The 21,383-nt window shown below is 46.6% G+C and overlaps 3 protein-coding genes across 5 annotated transcripts; 2 read left to right on the top strand and 1 right to left on the bottom strand.

Annotated features, from left to right (window-relative positions):
* Positions 1-1,846: 1,846 nt before the first annotated feature.
* Positions 1,847-5,073, top strand: LOC120665061 (transcription factor BHLH094-like). 3 transcript variants are annotated; one of them, XM_039944506.1, is made up of 6 exons: positions 1,847-2,257; positions 3,230-3,433; positions 3,646-3,711; positions 3,857-3,925; positions 3,997-4,104; positions 4,188-4,380. In XM_039944506.1, the coding sequence occupies exons 1-6, from the start codon at positions 2,039-2,041 to the stop codon at positions 4,194-4,196; spliced, it is 675 nt and encodes a 224-aa protein (XP_039800440.1). In that variant the 5' UTR covers positions 1,847-2,038; the 3' UTR covers positions 4,197-4,380. The 3 variants fall into 3 exon arrangements, with proteins under 3 accessions (XP_039800440.1, XP_039800432.1, XP_039800425.1); XM_039944491.1 differs by lacking the exon at positions 4,188-4,380 and adding an exon at positions 4,623-5,073 and having other exon boundaries at positions 1,853-2,257; positions 3,997-4,068; XM_039944498.1 differs by lacking the exons at positions 3,646-3,711; positions 4,188-4,380 and adding an exon at positions 4,623-5,073 and having other exon boundaries at positions 1,849-2,257; positions 3,997-4,068.
* A 2,581-nt stretch (positions 5,074-7,654) lies between these two features.
* LOC120665052 (DDT domain-containing protein DDR4-like) lies at positions 7,655-15,748 on the top strand. Its single transcript, XM_039944479.1, has 12 exons — positions 7,655-8,149; positions 8,292-8,402; positions 8,926-9,012; positions 9,116-9,153; positions 9,241-9,322; positions 10,427-10,533; positions 10,606-10,783; positions 12,654-12,746; positions 12,833-12,956; positions 13,880-13,922; positions 14,004-14,210; positions 14,290-15,748. Exons 1-12 carry the CDS (start codon positions 7,670-7,672, stop codon positions 15,062-15,064), a joined length of 2,325 nt encoding a protein of 774 aa, XP_039800413.1. The 5' UTR covers positions 7,655-7,669; the 3' UTR covers positions 15,065-15,748.
* Positions 15,749-16,717: 969 nt separating this feature from the next.
* LOC120665041 (HIPL1 protein-like) lies at positions 16,718-19,733 on the bottom strand. The gene is made up of 6 exons (XM_039944469.1): positions 19,411-19,733; positions 19,155-19,312; positions 18,306-19,079; positions 18,049-18,265; positions 17,610-17,779; positions 16,718-17,503 (listed from the first exon to the last, which is right to left on the bottom strand). Exons 1-6 carry the CDS (start codon positions 19,508-19,510, stop codon positions 16,859-16,861), a joined length of 2,064 nt encoding a protein of 687 aa, XP_039800403.1. The 5' UTR covers positions 19,511-19,733; the 3' UTR covers positions 16,718-16,858.
* Positions 19,734-21,383: the final 1,650 nt, after the last annotated feature.

Here is a 21,383-nt window from a genome sequence, read left to right as displayed (position 1 = left end):
TTCATACATACAAGATTTTTTTAGCGCATGTTGCGCTAAAATAAACAGGGCCCCTATCTACTATCCTCTTTGCTTTTTTTTCTCTCGGGTACTTGTGACTGAGCCTGCTCATCGATGGCCCACCGTTCAGCAAGGATGAGAAAGCAAAGGGCCGTAGCGGACGCGCGGCAGTCACGTCGGCGGTTGCCCTTGTGCAGACCCAGCCATGACGTCTGTTCCTTAACCACAAGAGCTGACAGTGGGGCCAATATTGTTGCAAGGTCCACCAACCAGCAGCTCCGGCCAACCTCTGCGGAGTCCACGGCCTTTTTTCGCTCTTTCACGCTCTCACGCTTGACCGGATGAGCGAATCCTGGCGCTGACTAGTGAGGCAGCCTTTTTGGCGTGCGACGGGAGAGCTACTCCGCTGCTCGGAGCACCCGCGGCGACCTGCAGCGCACTCCAAATAACATGGCTGCTGAGGATTGCTGTTGTACACGTGTCGTACCCGCAAAACCCTCTCATGCGCGGACGAGCCACCTCTCTTTAAGAAACCCACCTCTCTTTAAGAAACCCAATTGTCTCAAATAGTAGACCCCGCCACCGTCAAAACGTGAGTCCCAGCCGGCTGTCGTCGTCCCTACGAGAGATGCTCTTACACCAAGGAAGAAAACTCCGTATGTGTTTAGTGGATGAAAAGTTTGGATTTTGGTAATGTAACATATTTTGTTGTTATTTGATAAATAATGTCTAATCATAGACTAATTGAGTTTAAAAGATTTATCTCGTGATAATCAGTTAGACTGTATAATTATTATTTTTTAACTGTATTTAATGCTCCATGCATATGTCTAAAAATTTGATGTAATAGATATTATAGGAAATTTTTTGAGAACTAAGGCTGTGTTTAGTTCGAGAAAAGATTTAAATTTTGATACTGTAGCACATTTCATTGTTACGTGACAAATAATATTTAATTATGAACTAATTAGATTTAAAAAATTCATCTCGTGCTAATCAATCAGATTGTGTAATTAGTTATTTTTTCAACTGTATTTAATGCTCTATACATGTGTCAAAAAATTCGATGTGACGGATACTGTAGAAAATTTTTGGAACTAAACAGAGCCTAAACAACCTCCGTTTTGCTTCAGATTCGGTACGGACCCAAGCCTAGATGGATCATGGATCCCCAGCCTAGGCGCCTTGTTTGGTTCTCACTAGTGTTTCTAGTGCACACAAGTCGAAAAAGGAATCTCTCATGTATGGAGTGTTAAATGAAGTCTATTTGTAAATTTGAGTATAACTTTTCGCGACGAATATAATGATAGTAATTAACCAATGATTGGCTATAGTAATGCTACAGTAATCATAATCTAATCATGCGGTCAAAGACTTCATTAGAATTTTCGAAGTTCCTAGTGTTTTGTAAACTGGTTTTGTTTAATACCATAATTAGTGGTCAAAGTTTTCTAGTACTCACTAGCGTAGAAAACCAAACAGGGCCAGAGACTAGCCAGCTAGCCGGCCTAGCCCCATCAATCAATGGCCCTGTTGGTTTCCGTACTAGGGAGTACTAGGAAACTTTGACCGCTAATTACGGTGTTAAATAAAATTAATTTACAAAACTAACTCCAGAAGCCTACGCTAGGAACTCTGAAGAATCTAATGAGACCTTTAACCGTGTGATTATAGGATGGTTACTATAGCATCACTGTAGCCAATTATTAATTAATTACCGTCATTATATTCGTCGCGAAAAGTTATATTCATCTCTAAAAAAATTTTCCAAATAAATTTCATTTAGCATTCTATAATTGTGTGTACTGGAACCGTAGTGTGAATACCAATGTCACGAATCCCAAACCCCACCGGTTTTTCAAATTTTTTCTCTCTCGCAGCGCATCTCTTCCTCGGTTCCTCCGGCCTGCTCTGACCTCTGACTCCGCGCCCACTCCCCACTGCCACTGCCAGCCCAGCCAGCTCCACCGCCCCGATCTGGCCGCCCGCCGCTGCTCCCGAGAGCGGCCGGAACCCTAGAGCTTTGCCAGCGGTGCGCATGGATCCCGCCGCCTCGTCCGTGGCCGCCGAGCTCTGGCGGCCGCCGCACCACCACCTCGCTTCCGCCCCCCAACACAAGGCCTCCTCCGTCGTCACCGCCGCCGACCGGGGCAACGGCGGCCGCTCCGGCGGCGGCTCCAGCCGCAGGAGGCCACGGCGCGACGCGCCGCCCGAGGAGGAGCCGTGCAAGCTCGCCTCCACCTCCGGCCAGGACTCGGTAGGGCTGGCTCCTCTCGTTCCCTCCCGCAGCCGCACGCATTGGCTGTGATCCGTGTCGGGTTGGTGGTTCTGGGAGTTGGGTATAGCCTGTGGGATTGCGAGACACCGTGAATTGTAGCTCGGGCAAGCGCACCGCCGTGATCTGCTTGTCCGTGCCAGCGTGCCACCGTCGGATTTACCGCTGCTTGTGCTCGGCGGTGGGGCGTCGCAGTTGGGGTGCAGTATCAGGATTCAAAAGTCAAGGTCCTGGTCCGCAGTCAGTTGTCGAAGTGATTCGACTGGTTTGAGGATAGTACTGAATTGCTTGCTGGTTGATGAGTTAGCCACCGACCTCAATGCCATGTAGAATGGGGGGGGGGGGGCACTCAATGATGTCTCCCGTCGGTAGTAGATATACATGGGATTTGTGGCGCCGGGTTTGCAGGGGTACGGATGCTGGGGGCGCTTCGGAGGACAGAGGCTGGTTATCCTCCAGGTTCATTGGAACCTTAAGCAGGGGGATGCTGGGGCGCTTGGTTCAAATGGAGTTCAGTTTAGTGTAGGATGAGCCGTAGTCTGTACTCTGTAGCTTCTAGTCAAACGAATTGGTACAAGGTCGCTGTCATGGGTATGGAAATTGTGGTGGTTGCTGTCAAAATAAGCTGAAACCACGGCCAAATAGGTCATTGCAGCATTGTTTTTTGTCTGATCATGTGGGCAACAGCGTGCATTTTGCTGGTATAAGAGCAATAGCAGGGTTTTGGGAGCACGTGCTCTCTATAATGATGACGGTGTAGCTTTTGGTCTTCCTACAACTTCCTGTAGCTGACCTGCAAAATTTGATGCTTGATTATTCTCATTCTTTGTTTCTTCAGTTACATGTATGCTCCGAGCATTTGTCGGGGCTGAATTTCCTTGGGATTTTAAATGTAAAAGGTAAAATGATGAGTATTTCAGTTCGGATGATTAATCTGTGTATTCTTTTTCTTAGGCTGACCCAGAAGCAAAATGTTTGAAGCAGATGACATCTAATGAAAGTAATGATAAAATAAGGACAGAAGCTGACACAAATTCAGGGAATGCTAGCAAGTCTGCTGATAAAAAACCTGCACCTCAAGAGCCACCGAAACAAGACTACATCCATGTGAGGGCTAGGAGAGGTCAAGCAACGGACAGCCATAGCCTTGCAGAAAGAGTAAGCTCTTACTGCTCTGATTATCTTTTCACCCTGTACTTATGGATGTTTTCTTTAACTGGTTTAATATTTTCTCACAGAACTATGATAGTAGCGACTAAGTATTACAGGGATTGGAATGCGCATATGTTGTTATAACCTTTAGGCAAATTTGTAGTTATTCAAAATTTCAAATTAATGACCAGATCAACTCAATGCGTGTAAACTGATAGGCACGGCGAGAGAAAATAAGTGAACGTATGAAAGTTCTTCAAGATCTTGTCCCTGGATGCAATAAGGTACAAGTTGAATTACCCTACGGATTCAAAATTTTGTGCTGTCATACTTTCAGTTCTCAATTATCATACTTTTTCTCCTGTCAGAGTCCTTTTTTTTTCTCAGCGAAAGCTTCTATTGGAAACATTAAATTTTTCCATTTGGCAGGTTATCGGGAAAGCATCAGCCCTTGATGAGATAATAAATTATATCCAATCTCTACAGTGTCAAGTGGAGGTATGTCGTTTCGTGTCCCATGTAAAATTTTCTTGTATATGTTGAGTATACTAATTACCTGTTCTCTGCAGTTTTTGTCCATGAAGCTTGAGGCGGTTAATGCCCATATGAACAATGCAACTGTATCTTTCCCATCTAAAGATGTAAGTTTATTCCACTTCCAGAGCTTCCACTGCCAGGATCCTTAAAAAAGGGCGTACCCAGTGCCGTAGGCTTCCCGCACTGTGCGGGGTCTGGGGAAGGGTTGTTTTTCCACTGCCAGGATCCTTGATAAAAAAAAATAGGTACAGAAAACAAACACGCATCTTGTTTTCCACACGCACAGCCATATCAGCTCAAAGTAACCTGGCCTTGTTTGCCCCTGTTTGCATTTTCCATGTATTGCAACTATGGTAGCTATCTCTAGCTACACCACTACATTACCGGTAAAACTTTTTCTTCTGATTTCGAAGTTTTGCACTCTTTATTGTTGCATTGTTTTTCAGGTTTATTATTGCTACATAGCAACAAGGGTCATAAATTTTGGTAAAATTGTGACAAGCAGATGTTCAAAAATTTGGATTCTAGGATCAGTACATTGTTGAAATGGCACGCTAGTTTCTTTGAGTTTTATGCTTGTACTTAGTCTTCTGTTAAATGGGGGCCTTCGAGCTAACACAAATGTTCAGTAAGGTTCACTGCTGCCATGTTCTTGCAGTTTGGTGCTCCAGCTCCACCATATAATACAGCTCCTGGTCTGACATTCGATCCACAAACACCAAGGGAATACCCCCAGGCCTTGACATCGGATTGGCTTCACATGCAGATTGGCAGTGCATATGAAAGAGTGACATGAATAAAACAAGGCAATCGACAAAACAAAATTCCTTGTGGTAGCTAATAAATAGTGCCGGGATCAATCAATGTCCACGGTGCTAGGTTTAATTCTTTTTCCTGGTTATCATGTCACCAACGTTCCTTTTTTCCTGATTTGGGGGCATAGTGCTGTAGATGCATTCCACGTTCGTCTAGGAGCAAGCACTGTCTTTCTTTACTTCCATCAGCTTCTTTGTACGGATTTTGCCACAATGCATATGTGATGTATCCCATGAATTTTTTTTTAGCTCAGATTGGTACTAGAAAAAGATGGAAATTCTGTTGTATGGCTATGTGTGATTGCCTTACGGTCGCTGGTTATCCTGCTGTTTGGTTTTGGGCAAAGCTGATCTCTTGCTTGTGACGACACTAGGTTTGCGCAGAGCGATTTTCGAGCCTACTTTCCCTCTGCTTGTGGTTTCCTTTTGGTGAGTTGCTTGCTCATGAACATCTGGTGATGGTTCACCGCCAAAGATACTCGTGATGTGTCAAGGACTCAAGGTTAGTAGGAAGATCAAAAGACAAACGTGTAGTGATTTTTTTTCCTGCCAAGTCGTTTCTGTTTACTGAACTCGCTGGCCGGCAAGTGCTTTCTCAAATGTTCGATGTTCCATGATGCGGTGGCATCCGATTCTCATCCGTCCGTCAACTGAAAGCCACTACCGCAAAGCCAAGTTCCTCTGCGATGTCTGATCCCCTTTTTGACTGGCCGGAAAGGCGCACCCGCCGTGTCGTTCTCGCGGTTGCTGCCGCAGCTGTTCGAGCTGGGTGGATCCGGGGCCTTTCGTGGAGCCTTTTGAGTTGTGGCAAGGACCACGAGGGGCCGAAACCTTGGTGCACCGAGCTGCAGATGCAAGGAAGAGCTCCGAACTGATGCTTCCTTGCTCAGAAGGTTTCAGCTCAGTTGTTCGGGATAGAGCCGGCCAGCGCAAAGCAAAACTGCCATAGACTGCAATTGAGCGTGATTTTGGCCAAGTTTTGCAAAGCTACTTGTGGATTGAAAAAAAAATCTGCCGCAAAACTACACAAACATGATATTATACCACAGAGCTATATACTACATCCATCCTTAAATATGAGAACATATTTAGTTAAAAAAAACTAATTTGCTTGCCTTAAACATCATATATTTGAGAATGGATGTACTATAATATGCAATTTTATCACAAGATAATTGCAAAACTACATACTTAGTGTGCAACGACCCACGATGGTTTCAAAAATAACCCTAAAAAATGATGTGCTACTATCGCATATCGCAATGGTCATTTCTGACCCACTCCGTAGCGACCATGCTGGTCTTAGACTACCACTACCTTAATTACAATAACTTTATACCAAGTGCGGATCTTGAATGGACAGCCTTCTTGTTAACCTTATATGATATGACCAATACATGAATGCCAAATATGGTGTGTCATAGCTCCCATTTCTTCCGACTTATAGGATTCACAATGCTCGTTACCAAAGATAAAAGAAGGGTATTAAGATTTTGGACTCCCCCCCTTCGGAATAGGTTACAATATGATGTTTCCACGCCGTTTTCAAACATACTCCCTTCGTCCCAAAATACAGTAGAAATTGTAGGATAGATTAATAAGAAGGTAAAATGACTGTGTTTGTTCCTATTTATTATTTATATTAGCATATAATTAATTTTACATGCACATACATTTTATAAATATAATAAAATAATGTATTTTTAGAAAAAAAATTAAATTTCATAATAATTTATTTTTTAGACGGAGGAAGTAGCTCACAAAAATCACAGAAATAGTAAAAAAGAAGAAGAAAGTCACTAAACCCAACCCAACCCCAACTAGCCCCAGCCCCAAGCCCCCAACCGGCCAACCGGGGGGCTCGTGCAGGGTTCAACTTTCCGGCGGAAAACCGCCGGAAAACCGGAAAATTTTCCGTTTCCGCTAGTAGCCGGGAAATGGAATTCCGGTATTTTTCGCCATTTTCCGTTTTCAAATTTAAAAATTTAAAAATATTTGTAAAAAATTGGGGAAAAAATATGATAAAAAACTAGGTGTTCTTCTGAGAAAATAGGACTAGAACACACTCAAATCTAAGATCATTTGCTAGGCTAAAATTGCATTTTAGTTGAAAAACAAGGTTATTTGTAGTCTAATGAGGTAGGATTTATAGCTTTTTAATATCCGTACTATCAATGGGTTAAAAGAATATACCTTTTGAATGGAATGAGAGGTCTCCTTTATTTATCCTTACACTTTCATCATATCTTCATTAATTATTAAGTACTACGTGATATACATAAACATTGTTTATTGGATTGAACTTGAGTTTTTATATAGACTATGCAATTTATGTATTATAAACTTATATTATGGTCTATGCAATTTAAGTTATTGTGATAAATTTAGTTTTCATGCATTTTATTTGTGATTTCATGTGACAATATACTTTTGTTATGAATAATTTGTGTGTAATATATTTAATATGCATTGTACATTGCAATATACAATAGATACAAAAAAATATTTTATTAAATTATTTAATTCTTCATATGTTTGGAGCATTTGTAATCAAAAAATGACATTTCCACCAGAAAGTCCGGAATTCCGCCGGAAAGTAGCGGAATTTCGCCCGGAATTTCCGGAATTCCGTTTTTTAAATTTAAATTCACATTCCGTTCGGAAAATGCGGTTTTCGACGGAATTCCGTCCGGAATTCCGTTTCCGGTGATTCGTAAAAAAAACGAAAGGGTGAACCTGGGCTCGTGAGCCCCGGCCGAACCCCAATTTTCTTCACGTTGACGGCTTGACGCCACGCCCCCCGGGTCGCCTTTCCCATCCTGCCCTTCTCTTCGCACCCCTACCACGCGGAATCCCATTTTTACCCTTACTCCACCTCCGCTCCCCTCCCATGGCCTCCGCCTCCGCCTCCGCCTCCCCGAGCCCCGCTTCCCCCGGCGCCCACCCAAACCCTAACCCTAACCCTAGCCCCGGCGCAGATCCCCGATCTGATCACTCCATGCCCGAAGCCGGCGGCGCCAGCGACGGCGCATCTCCCGCCTCCCCGGAGAAGCGGGAGGAGGAGGAGGAGGGGGCGGAGGCGCCGCCGGGGAAGGCGGGGAAGCGGGCGGCGCCGCCGGCGGAGGAGGAGCAGCCGGCCCCGCGGAAGATGCGACTGCCCCGCGCGTGCAACAGCAAGCCCAAGCCCCCGCCCCCGCCGCCGCCCGAGCGGCCGCGGCGGCGCGCCGCGGCCGCGGCGGCGGGCGCCGACGACACGCCGCAATGCCGCGTGGTCACGCCGCTCGTGTCGGAGCCCGAGGCGCCCGCGGAGCTGCCCCGCTGGCGGCTCCGCTGCATGTGGGAGCTCGGCTCCGTCCTCAACTTCCTCCACGTGCGTGCTCGGCCCATAACCGCTCTCCCCTGCTCCCTGGCCCCTCGCCGGCGCCGTGCTCTGGTTCTATTTCGCGCCGTGGGCTTTGGAGCTATGGTTAGGGTTTGACGCTGCTGTTGCGCTGTTTTGCTGCTTGGTGCAGGTGTTCCGGCCTCTGCTCAACGTCACAGCGGAGTTCACGGCGGAGGACCTTGAGGCGGCACTTATCACGCCCAACGAGACCCTAGACGATGTGCACATGCCTCTGCTAAAGGTGAGCTCCTTGTTGTTCAGTTTGTTTGAAGCCTTTTGCCCAATTCCTCTATCTTCCTGTGCGTGTGGGTTGGGTGTGTGCGCTCGTGCTGTTATTGTAATTTTCACTGTGCGCTGTTCATCAGTTCATGATCAAATATATTAAAGATGTGTTAACTTTTCCCAGCTAGAACTAAAATTTTGTTAGTGAGTTTGCTTGCCTTTGGTAACTAAAATTTCCCTGCGCGCGTGTCACAGAGTCTAGAGTTTCGATGCTGCCTTAAATTTATGGATGCTTTTGTTCATTTTTATGCTTACTTCATGTGCTTATGCAATATGGTCATTTGGCAACTTGCTCAATAACTTCATGACCTCAATATACTTTGCTATGTATCAGAGAACATTTCCGTAATGATCATGTATGTTAAGATTTCCATTAGTGGCCTCCTGCCTGCTTAGAGCCCCTTAGACAATACATTTTATGGTACATTGTTTGCTGTGCAGCATTTGTCGTCAATTCTCATGCTTATTGATCATACCTGCAGTCTATTCCTCCGGTTACTCGCATGGCCATGGGGCGTGGAACCTGGGTTACCGTCCTATGCAGAAAGCTGAAGGATTGGTGGCATTGGGTATATGACTACATTCCATGTTGCAAACGATTTTGGATAAATCTGATTAGTGGTATATAATGGTATTCCGTTCGGTTGAAGCTAATAAGGATCTAAACTGCAGGTTGCAGAAGGTGATCTGCCAATAGTTGCATCCCATGGGTTAGTTCAGCAACAAGACATGCTGTATTAAACCTTTCTCTGTAATTTCGTAATGATGATTTTTTCCCCAATGGTTTCATCTTGCAGAACTGAAATTGAAACATATAAAACACTAGAACCAGCGACTCGTTTAGTAATCTTGAAAGCAATATGCGATATTCGTGTTGAGGTAAGTTTTGTCAAGAATAAATGTTTTATCATTTCTGCTTGTTACCCTTGCCTCACTTCTTGTGGTGTAGTACAGTGCTAATTGTGTATATCAATTTAAGTTTAATATTTTAGTCCCAGCGTTGAGATTCAGTTATTTGGAAAGCTTGTTTCCTTATAGTGGGTAAATATAAACACACTTGCAGCCATGGTTCTTAAGGCGTCGCCTAGGCATCGCCTAGGCGACGCCTAGTCGTCCAGGCGCTCAAAATCCAAGGCGTCCGCCGACGCCATGCCAAAAGAGAAGCAAACTGAGAGGGAGGGTGAGGGAGGAGGGAGAGGAAGAGGAGGGGAAGGATTTCGACGATCTGCGGGGGAAGGGGAACAAGAGGGAGGGGGTGGCGGCCTACCTGAGCATGGTGAGGAAGGTGGGAGAGGGAGCGCCGACGAGCTTCGGCGGCGCGAGGGCCTGGCGACGGCGCGCGGGTCCGGTAGTGGTGTCGCGCGGGGCTGGCGGCGGCGTCTGGCGGAGCAGCAAGGGCGGGCCGGCGGCGGCGTCGGGCGGAGGAGCGACGGCGGTTCGGCGGCGCGAAGGGAGAGGGAGAGCTGAGAGGGCCGGCGACGCGGATGAGGAACGAGTGGGAGAGGGTTCTGGAGGGTGGAGATGGGTGGAGATGCTATTGTTGGGCTGGGCCTAACTGTTGGGCTGGGCAGCAGACTTTACCTTGTCCTCTTCTTTGCCTTTTTTACTCTTTTTATTTCCTATTTCTTTTCAATTCCTTCTTGTGGCATATGGGTAAGGCGTCGCCTTGCTCGCCTAGGCGTCCGCCTAGGCGTCGCCTCGCCTTGCAGACAGGGTCGCTCGCCGTGCCTCGCCTTAACGCTTTAAGAACAGAGCTTGCAGCGTTTTCAAACTCTGTTAAGTATGAACTTAATTTTAAAGAGAAGATGCTGCAATAAAAGAATTCTCCACCGAGCACCGACCATAAATGTTGCAGCAAGTATAATAAGTGCCTTTGACATTAGCTGATTGTATGTGTGTGGAAATAGGTTGCAATTTTTCCTTGACATTAGCTGCAAGTTATTTTTTTGATAACTTACCTGACTATCAAGCATAATTTTGCAGCAAGAGGATATACGGAACTTCATTGACAGTTCCCTCAAGAATGGTCATGACCTATCTACCTTTCGCAAAGAGCGGATTGGTGGAGATTCCCTTGGAATCTCATACTGGTGTGTAGACTTATTTATCTTGAATCGAAAGAATTTCTTGGATTTAATTTCATGCAAAGGCATTCAAAACAGGTATGAAGACGATGAGATTCTTGGACATAGATTATATCGTGAGATTAGACGAGTGGAACAGGTTAAGAAGGAGCCAGGAAAGAGATCCAGGGGAAAAGGAGGATCTTCAGCTATTTCAGTTATGTCCTATCAGTGGGAAACTGCCGCATCAAGCTTCGACGAGTTTGATGATGTTGCAGTAAGTTTTGAATTCAGTTTCTCATGTCTGGCCCCACAGTGAATTATTAAGTGCCATCCCCCCTGTTATGATTATAAAAGTATAGTTATGTTGATTGTTCATGTGCTAGCGATGTATTGTAATTTCATCATGTAATATGTAGATAATTATATACTGGAATGAGGATTGTGAATCAGGTTTTGTGCTGTCGCATAAAAACAGCTATTGGCGATAATTTATACTTAGATTTCCACAGAAATGAGGTTTCTTCCTTTAGTTTATTTGCACCACTTGGTGATTTGGCTCTTGGAGATGGCAAAGAACTTTCTGTCCCGAAATAGAGGGAATGATGGTGGACGTAGAACTTGGTGTCATGCAAAATTCATATTTAAATTGATCCTCATAAGCATTAATAAGATGATTCAGTGAAAAACAACAATTAACTAAGATGTGTTTGGTTTTTTTACTATAATTTTTCTTTTTTATTTCTCTTTTGTTATGTTGAACTAGAGCATTTTTTTTCCCAATGTATTATGTATATAGATGTTATCAGTCCCTGCTTTAGCATTGTTCTGGATATCTTTTGTCTACATGTTGTGCTACCATGCACAATGTGTAACTCTTTTGTTTGTAGATTTGGACCCACCACATTTCTCCCATTTTGTTTCACTAGTGCTTTTTTTATTTATCAAGTTCAACAATTTTTTTTGAACACAAGATAATGAAGATTTCATTTCTTCAGCAACAAAATTACATAAGTTCCAATGCAGATAAAAAACGGGAAAAGTTTTCAGCTGACTAGTAAACAGTACATTATTAGCATCAAGGTGGCCAGGGTACATGATCTTTCTAAGTGTTCCCCTAATACTTGAATTTATATAAGGTTATTACAACCATGCCTCATTGTGCCATCTATAGTTTTATTGTCTGCACAGTGCATATGTTTTAAATAGCATGATTGTGTCAGCCAAGTTATAGTCCTATACTCTATCCTGATGTGTCAACATCTAAATAACGTGTCAATATTTGCAAAGTGCCCTGGTAAGTTGTAACCATCTGTTGGCTAGATTCTATGAGATATTTCCTTGTTCCGCTAGGCGCTCGCCTAGGCGCGATTCCGCGCGCCTAATCGCGAGTCGAAGGGTCAGCGCCTCGCCTATGGGGGTAGGCGGACCCATAGGCGTCGGCAGCTCGTCGGCGGTGCCGACGGGGGTGGAGGAGCGTCCGGCGGAGGTCGCTGGTGGGGGAGGAGGAGCTGCGGGCGGCGGCGGGCGCTCACACGGGCTTGTGCGGGCGGCGGCGGGCGCAGGCTCGGATCCGCGTCGGTGAGGGCAACGGCTGCGGAGGAGGAAGCATGGGCGGGTCCGGGCGGCGGCCTGGTCAGCGGAGATGGTGGCAGAGGCGAGCGGGTGGGCGGCAGCGGATGGAGGAGGAGCAGAGGAGGCGGCGGCATGTGGAGTTGGAGCAGAGGAGGCAGCGGGTGGAGGAGGAGCAGAGGCGGCGGCGGCGGGTGGAGGAGCAGAGGAGGCGGCAGGTGGAGGAGGAGCAGAGAGACATCGATGGATTGGGCTGGGCCTTCTTGCCAACTTTAGATCCACTTGTCTCAAATGGGCCTTTTCTCCATTCTTCTCATTTCATGAACACTGATCTTCTATTTTTTTCTTTTGTTTTAAGTATTTATACATGTATTATTCATCGCCTAGGAAAACGCCTAGCAACGCCTAGGCGCGATTAATCCCGACTAGGCGCTAGGCTGAGGGTCGGCGCCTAGAATCCGCCTAGCGCCTAGCGGAACCAGATGGTACCATTGCCTTGTTACCATCTATTTTCATTCTTATGTGTCACATTGATGTTTCTTGCTTTAGCTTTTTTCATGTCCTTTGCTGTTTAGGAAAAACTCTTTTCAAGCCGGAACAGGACAGAGGTTTCCCTTGGAAAGAAGCTGAAGATCGAATATCTTCCGGAGATAGAAAAGATCCACAAAGTGCGTTGTTCACCTCAGCCTGATAATTTTGTTTTGCTAGATGGTTGATTTTTTAGCTTGTTAATCAATGTTTGTGATTCATGCAGAAGAAAGAGAGGTTGCTCAAAAAGCAACAGAGAGAAGCCCTCCTTCTTGATAGCTACTTGACATCAGATGGACACACCACTGGCCGCTCTCTTCGTGATAGAAAGCCTGTGACTTACACATTTGGTAAGGCTTCAGTACTGAATTAACCGGGGGGGGGGGTGTCGAATTTGTCAGTTCACACTGGGTGGTATTTTTGAATTTAGCATCTTAGTGAGTTGGTGATGGATATCCGAATAACACCCCTTAGTTATTCTCTCGGTTGGATATCTGAAACATTTTCGTCATTGTTTCATTGTTAATTATATCGATGTCCTTACGGCATCCCAAGTATAGTCTCTTGTTAGTGTGAGCCCTTGGTTCTTTTCAAGTTAATAGCATACTTGATGTCATAATGGTAGCGTAAATGCAAATCACTATAAGAAAGCTTGGCTTTTTAAGTGTATTCATGTCATTCTGACCTATATCGATTAAATAGGAAGGCTGCAATTTAAGGCTGGACTGATTTTATGAAATATGTTGGTATTCAGTGGCACATCCATTGGTAATGTACTCATCTAAATCCTGCTTGTGCTGGGAAATAAATTGGTGTACTAAAATGCATTCAATAACATATGTGTAACTACTGAGAGAAAAAAAAGAAAAGATGATTTTTAGTCTCAATATGTTGGCCCAATTTCCAGCTAAGTTCTTGTTTTGGGTTTGTTACGAAATTATCTACATTAACTTCAACAGTGATTGCAGTAACTAGCTCCAAAATTAAATTCAAACCATATGGGGATGTGGTGGACAGTCAAAATTTTCCGTGTTCCGAATCTTTGCCGCTTTGCGCATACACTTGTGTTTGTGATGATTGGAAACATTTTCAGTCTAATCATTTAATTATTTGGTTAGTTTCACCAGCAGTCTAGTTACAAGATTTGACTTTTTTTTTACAATGCAAATGACATTGATGATTAGAATATGCCTTTTTCAGTCTAATCTTTTAATTATTCGGTTAGTTTTACCACCTGTCTAGTTACAAGGTTTGACTTTGTTTACAAATGCAGATGATTTTGATCGCTCAATAAATGAAGCCATCAAAATTACAAAGTAAGCAAATGATTTCTCCTTGATGTCTTATTTGGAAGGAATATATGTGCTAGTGTAATAATCCCTTGAGTTGCTGTACAGGAAAAGAGAAGAGAACTCAGCTGAGCCTGTCACTACTACTACCACTACCAATAGAAGGGTGCTTCCTCTGAGATCAGAGGCAGCAAGCAATGGTAAGTTAAATGGTCCCTCGCCAACAGCCAACGATTCATTCGATGGAAATTCTTCGAAGTCGGATGACTACCGAGACAGTGGAGGTGAACAAGAAAATGAGGCACTCGATCGCAGGTACCCGTCTTAGCATGTGGTGTATTTCATTTCCTTACTCATAATAGTTGATCATGAGCATTTGTGTTTTGCGTCACAGCAATCGGCGGAGGAAAAGATCTCAGAGATACACACAAGATTTTGTTGAGGCTGTCTCGGATATTGATCCAAACTTTGACAGTGATGATGATATCATGGGAGAGGCAGTGTATGATGAGGAATACCTTAGAAATCGCAAACAGCAGAAGGCATCGAGTGCTTCTGAAGAGGATGAAGAGTTCCGGTTGGAAGAAGCTGACGATGATGATGAAGAAGAGGAATATTCGTTGAGTACTAGTGAAGATATTGAGGAGCCACAAAGGCATAAAAAATTGGAAGCACGCGGCCGACGAGGTACCAAACTGAGATCTGTTGATGAAATCCAGAGCGGTCTCAGGCGCAGCAAGCGTTCTTCTCGTCCTCGTATTAACTATAAGCAATACGATTTTTCGGACTCGGATACAGAGGCAGGAAAGGCAAGGAAATCAGATGCATCAGATCCTGATGCTGGCTCTGATGCAGAGAATGATATGGAACTCTCGACGTCAAGTCAGGAGCAAGAGGAGGAAGAAGAGGATGATAGTCCTGATGAGCAAAATGGTAATAATGTGAATGATAAAATGGAAGAGGACCATGGTGTAGCAGAAAATAAAGTAGAACCAGATGAGGAGCAGCAGGAGCAGCAACAACAGCAGCCTGTAGAGAAGATGGATGCTCCCAGCAGGGAAAGTGAAAGTGTCGGGAGAACATTCCTAGATCTAAATGAGCTTGCACCCGGAGGTGGCTTTGATGATGGGCCAAGCCTGACAGTGAAAGATGACATGGATAACAGTTAGGAAGTAAGTTTTTTGATACATTTGAATGCTGGTGGCTGGTATTCCAACTTCTGAGTATGGACAGATCAATGGGCTTGTGATGAATGGTTCGACTATATATTGGTGGTTTGAGCTGATAGCTTCATTGATTTGCAGTAGCAGGAGAGGCGAGGTTCCACTGGAAGTGGGGTTTGAGCTTCTTCAAATGTTATCCGAGTGTTATTTCATACTTGGAGGCCATGGGGAAGTTTTGCTTTCGATTATGTACACTACATGAAGGGCGCGCATCAATTGACTGCCGCTGTATTATGGCCAGGCTGATTGATGCTGCACTGCGGCCAGTTCTGTAGGCTATAACTTTATTTCCTCCTTTTATTTAGTTTTAGGCGCTTGATTATGTCCACGAGAATATGGAGGATCTTGTACACTGAGTGCGGCATTCGTGAAACTTTTGCCACATATAGATTGTAGCTTTAAGATTGAACAGGTTTAGTTTTGTATCTATATCTGACACCCTGATTTGTTTGGTCACCTGTGTAGTTGGCTTTGAACTGCCCCGCTCAGAAGCATTGGCTCTTCTCATTCGCCCTAGATGGAGAAGGTACTGCATGTATTAAGCTGATGCCTTTGGATGCATCCATGGCACTGTATTGCTGGCCTGGAGAATGACATGACCTTGAAAATTGGAGTTGCCCTTTGTGCATAGTCTGTTGTGTCGGCAAGTGCAAAGTTATGCAACATCAATAACTAGGTTCATCTGTACTGTATAGTTTATCATTCCATATGTTCGGCCAGTCTACAACCATTGGCTCCAACGACAACTGATAGCTGTGTGTTCATTTTTTATCTTGGGCAAGGTAATCAGAATTTTACAGAACCGTTTTCTTTTACTCCCTCCTTCCTCGATTGTAAGGCGTACGAAGGAGTATCACAGATACTAAGGTGTGGAGTTAACGCGGAGGTTAATGTAGTGGAGGATAAATGCTGCGGAGATTTTTTTGTGGTCAGCGTTAATGCTGAGGTTTGCATGGTGCATGGCCGCATGCAACGCTTCAATTAGAGACTGCATGGCCCCATGCGCCTGTTTTCAACTGCACTTGAAATTCTTTTCTCTCGCTTCGAGGTGGCATGCTAGAAAAGTAGAAAATCATCACACGCCTTAGAAATGGGGAAGGAGGGAGTATTAAGCTGGAGATCATGATTTCTTGCTTTCATAATTCCTGGGCTGAAATTAGCAACAAGCTTTTAACCTCAGATTTTAAAACCCAGCTTTCCAAGATGTCATAATTCAACTACAAAACTCTCCATCGGCTGTTGCCAACTTGTGTCGCATGTAAACTCACTATGCTACTGTGCCCTCATGTAAGAGAAAAAGAGGCATTAGGCCCTCAGCTTTACACAATCCAGCTTTGCAGGCTGCTTTTAGAATCCCTAGCTAAAACAAAAGGGGCCTTTATAATCGTGCACAAGATCAATCTAAACATGTTGGGCTACAATATCATCAGTAGAGGAAAGAACACTATTTCGTTGAAATTTTTTGACGGGGACCTAATGAGGAAGGTGAGAATGAAGTGATCTTTCTGCTTGGAATTCAAAATTGCAATCGAGTATTCGAGTGTTCACCAGGATTTTTAGGAGTTTCTTCCAAACATGTTTCTCAAAGAAATGATCAGGTGGAAGAAAATCTCAGGAATTTGACGTGTTTCACCGTAATCGAGTATCCTAAAACAGACTGCTGCACATACATTTATCATACATATCATCACGATGACGACAAAACACTCTCAACTCAAAAATCAACACCACACGCACTTTTCAAGCGCTCATCAAGCTCAGCACGGCGAGCAGCGCGCCCGCCAGCAGCAGCGTCGCCCACGCCGGAGCGCGCGCCCCGACCGCCGAGCTCGGCGACGCGCCGGCCGGCGGCGACGCGCCCGGCGCCGAGCTCTTGACGGGGCACGCGTAGCCGCACTCGGCGGGGTCGACCACCCGGTACACGCCCTTGCTGGTGAGCAGGTACACGTCCCCGGCGTTGTCCTCGCCGAAGGAGAAGATGTAGCCCAGCGACGGCAGCGCGCTGCCGGCGGCGACGTCGCAGGGGATCGGCGAGCGCCTGGAGCAGCCGAACGGCAGCCCCGCCACGTCGTACACCCCGCTGCCCTCCGGCGACTCCGTCCCCGCCCACATCGACTTGGCGTAGAGGTCGGCGTAGAGGTACCGGCCGGCGAGGCAGGGGTCCACCGTGGAGCGGTAGACGTAGCCGCCGGTGATGGAGGCGGAGCCGACGTTCTTGTTGACGGAGTTGTGCGCGTAGCTCATGACGGGGCCGATGGCGTCGATGGCGGCGGCGGAGGTGTTGCCGCCGGGGGTGGACGCCGGCGTGTACGGCTGGGGCCCCTCGAACACGCGCCACCCGTAGTTGCCGCCCTTGATGATCAGGTCCACCTCCTCGTACACCGCCTGCGTGCAGAATCCCCCATGGATCGCCGGCGATCAGATCACAGAATTAAATGCTTAAAAAATGATGATAGATTTTGATTCAGAGCACAGAGCAGCAAGATTTTACCTGGCCAACGTCGGCGCAGTACATGTAGGAGGGCTTGCCGGAGTCGAAGCTGCACCGCCATGGGTTCTTGAAGCCGAGGGCGAAGACCTCTGGCGCAAAGCTGGGATCGGTGGAGGAGGGGTTGTCCTTGGGGATGCCGTAGTTTCCCCAACCAGCGGTGGTGTTGCCACCTGCAGAAATGTAGCAGAGCTCTCTTCTTGTCAGAGTGTGAGTCAGATTCGGAGCTTGCCGCCACATCACGGCATCGCTTTGATCAAGATGGATAGTTTAATCTTCAGATTCCTGGGCACATATGCAAATTCTGCTTAGGATTCGGTCAGTCCTAAATCTGAATTTGGGACCAAAGTTTGTTTAGTTTTAAAGATCATTCTCTTGGACAAATTTATTTGGTGGTGTTTTACTTGACGCAGCAGTTTGTGAATCGGCCGGGTGAATTTACTTGGCATGGTGTTGACGTCGATCCGGATGATCTTGCCGAGTATCGATTTCTTGTTCTGCGCGAAGTTCCAGGGGTCGCCGACGCTGCCGCCGTCGCCCATGGCGAAGTACATGTAGCCGTCGGCGGGGCCGAAGAGGATCTGCCCGCCGTGGTGCGTCGTGAAGGGCAGCCCGAGGGTCATGATCCTCCTCACCTCCGTCGGGTTCGCCGAGGTCGCCTGAGGGGCAAGCGTGGGTAAGGAGCAATCGATCGGATACCGTGGCCGGCGTGCCGCCGGAGGTGGCGTTGGCGGTGTACTCGGCGATAACGGCCTGGAACTGGCACGGCTGCGCGCCGTTGTCAGAGCCGAGCTTGGCCGGGTCGCAGCCGACGTCGGAGTTGCACGCGCAGCGGCCGGCGCACGACGCCGACTTGGTCTTGTCGCAGTTGTAGGAGACGAAGAAGCGGCCGTTGGCGGCGAAGTCCGGGTGGAAGGCGAGCCCCATGAGCCCGAACTCGTTGTCGAAGTGGACCTCGTCGGTGATGTCGAGGAACGGCGCCGCCGCGTCCAGCTGCAGCGTCTCGCCGGAGCCCTGCGCCGGCACGGTGGCCAGGAACACCTTGCCGGCCTGGTTGCTCAGGAACACGCGGCCCGACCCGTCCGGGTGCGCCGCCATGTTGAGGTACGACCCGTTGCCGACGCGCTCCAGGCACATGCCGTTCACCGGCAGCGCGGGGCCGGTGGCGTTGAACGCCGCGCCCTCGCCGTCGAGGCAGGGCGGCTCGCCGGAGCCCCCCAGCGCGCCGCAGAACTCGCTCACGGACTGCCACAGGTCGGTGAGCCGCGGCGCCGCCGCGCCTCCCTTGGGCGCCTGGAACGGCGACCCCGGGATGCGCACGTCCTTGCAGGTGTCCCACACCTGCGAGCAGTAGTCCGCCGCCGCGGGATTCGTGCTCAGGCGGCTTGACACGCCGGTGGTGCTGCACAGAAGCGTCACCGTCCGCGGCATCGTCGTGACGGTGAACAGCTCGCCAGCGTACGGGTTGCATCTCTGCACAGAAGCATAGATGCTTCATGAGCTCCAGAATGCCCCCAAAGAGATCCATCGAATCGAAACCAACCGTACTGCGCAGAGGATGTTCTTGACGATGTCGCCGCACGGCGTGCCGGAGATGTTCATGGCGGCGAACTGCTTCTGGACGGCGGCGTCGTCTGTGGCGTTGCAGCAGGAGGTGCCGTTGTAGCCGCAGAAGGAGAGGGACCCGTTGATCGTCCTCGGGAACGCTGCTCGCCGTGATCACAAGCATCAGTTGCAACTCCCAACAAAAGATCGAGGCACCGATTACTAGAGATGACACGATGAAATTTCATGAACTGCATACTTGAATCCATGCACAATTGCGCGCAATGGCCATCCCGGACGGCAACAAGGAGTAGCACGGCAGCGACGAACACCGCCCCGGTCACCGCCGATGGCCTCATGGCACCTCGGAGAGGAGGAAGTGTGGAATTGCTCAGAGGCAGAAATGGTGGGCTACAACTTGGCCTTTATGGAGGCAGGCAGGCATTGACCAAGAACTGGGATCAAAGGGACAACCAAGTGGCTGTTTGAGTAGGATCAAATTTTGAAGTCCGCATGCCGGATGGTGACAAGTACTTGTATATATAAAATCATCAGAGATGGGGATTGGTATATGCTCAATCATGTGATTAAACAAACTCAGTAGTCACAAGTGTCAAGAGGGGACGAATGCACCTGTTTAGATTGTGAAAGTGGCAAGCTGAAATTCATGGCAAAACTGTCAACGGGGGGATCCGGCTGTTTGAAGAATGCCGAATCAGTTCAATACTTCTCTTATCTGAAATAGTGTAACTGAAGGATTTGGATCGGCCACAGTGCGGCGCAAACTGTGACATTGTGTTCTTTGGGAATTCCATCACAAACATCAGGTTTCAATAGAACACTGAAAATTCCAGTAGCAATTCTCCCTATCCAAATACTATCCCCTTACAATTGACCTCAGAAGATAGCTGTGCCTGTAATTTGCAAAGTACTAGTTTTAAAATGTTACCTTTGACCCTTCTTTTGTCTTGTGATAACAAGTACAGGGTACAGCATCATAAACAATTCGTTGTAGCGTCTCTACCTGTCAATTTCTTCAGGTCACCGCACTCCCCGATTTATGATCAGATGACAAGTGATTTATGAACGTCCAAAACTCATAAGAGGTCGATCCAGAAGCAATAGTTGACCTTGGGAGAAAAAGGATAGTATTAAGTCGTTGTAGCTATGGATTAATTAAAGGAACAAAAAGGTGGTTACTTTGGATACCACATCCTTTGCTTCTTCTAGGCCCCCAAGGGGAGTTCTTAAAATATTTTACATGGGAAATGCTGAAGTCAACTAGGAGGCAGCAAGAGCTTACACTCAATTGGAGCAAGTGCATGGACCAGATAGGGAGTTGACAATACGCTGAAGCTGGTTTGTGGGAACAGCTGATTGATGGTGGTTCTGAACTGAAATACCAGTTTCAGAATCAATTCAGAATTCCCGAGTCAACAACAGTTTCTGAACCCACAGCCCGCTTCTGAACTTCTGATCATTCAGTACTGGTTGGAGCTCGTGAGCTTTCACTTGTTGACGGCATATGTTTATAGTCATGCCTGATAATGATCTCAGTACACAAATGATTTCTGTACATTCTCTCGTTTCACATGTTATATTTCAAATCCAGTCTTCATTTCAAAAAAATGCCAAATCCAGTCTGTTTCAACAACACATGCGAAGTTTTTATCATTAATTTTGAAAAAAAGGAAGTTCCGTAAAATTGTTGGGAAAAAGAAACTAAAATTGTAGAGCTAGGTAATTATTTTTGAAGTCATTCAATAATTTATAATTCGTGTAAATGCAGAACTTTCACCAAGCAATTTTAAATATTTCGTAATTGCTGACATACGATAATTCCTGCAGCTGCCAACTGCTTATCGTAGCTCTCATCATGCCGTTGTTGCCCCATGTGCCTTTTGCTACTGGGCGTAAAATAGCAACTTTGCGACACAATGTGTTGTGTGTTCACTTGGCTAGGTTCAATTCATATGAAGGTACCTGAAAAAGAATCATGCAGGAGCTGTGTCTCCTTGCTGCCTTGTATAGAGTTAGGGGAACCGAGGAATATTTTCGGTTGCTCGTGGACTAAACAAAGTCAAACTGTTGTACAAAAGCGTGAGTGAAAGATCAGTCTGGATATGTCCAATTCAAGTTATATGTCCTTCTGGCATGATTAGTCAACCAATCGGATGCTTTTTCCTTTTAAAACAAATTTCACCTCAACTGCAGACTTAACATTTGCACCAC

This window comes from Panicum virgatum, chromosome 2K (genome assembly GCF_016808335.1).
Source record: "Panicum virgatum strain AP13 chromosome 2K, P.virgatum_v5, whole genome shotgun sequence".
NCBI classification, from domain to species: Eukaryota; Viridiplantae; Streptophyta; class Magnoliopsida; order Poales; family Poaceae; genus Panicum; species Panicum virgatum.
Note: the sequence above shows the minus strand (reverse complement) of the source record. Positions and strands in the feature narration are given on the sequence as shown.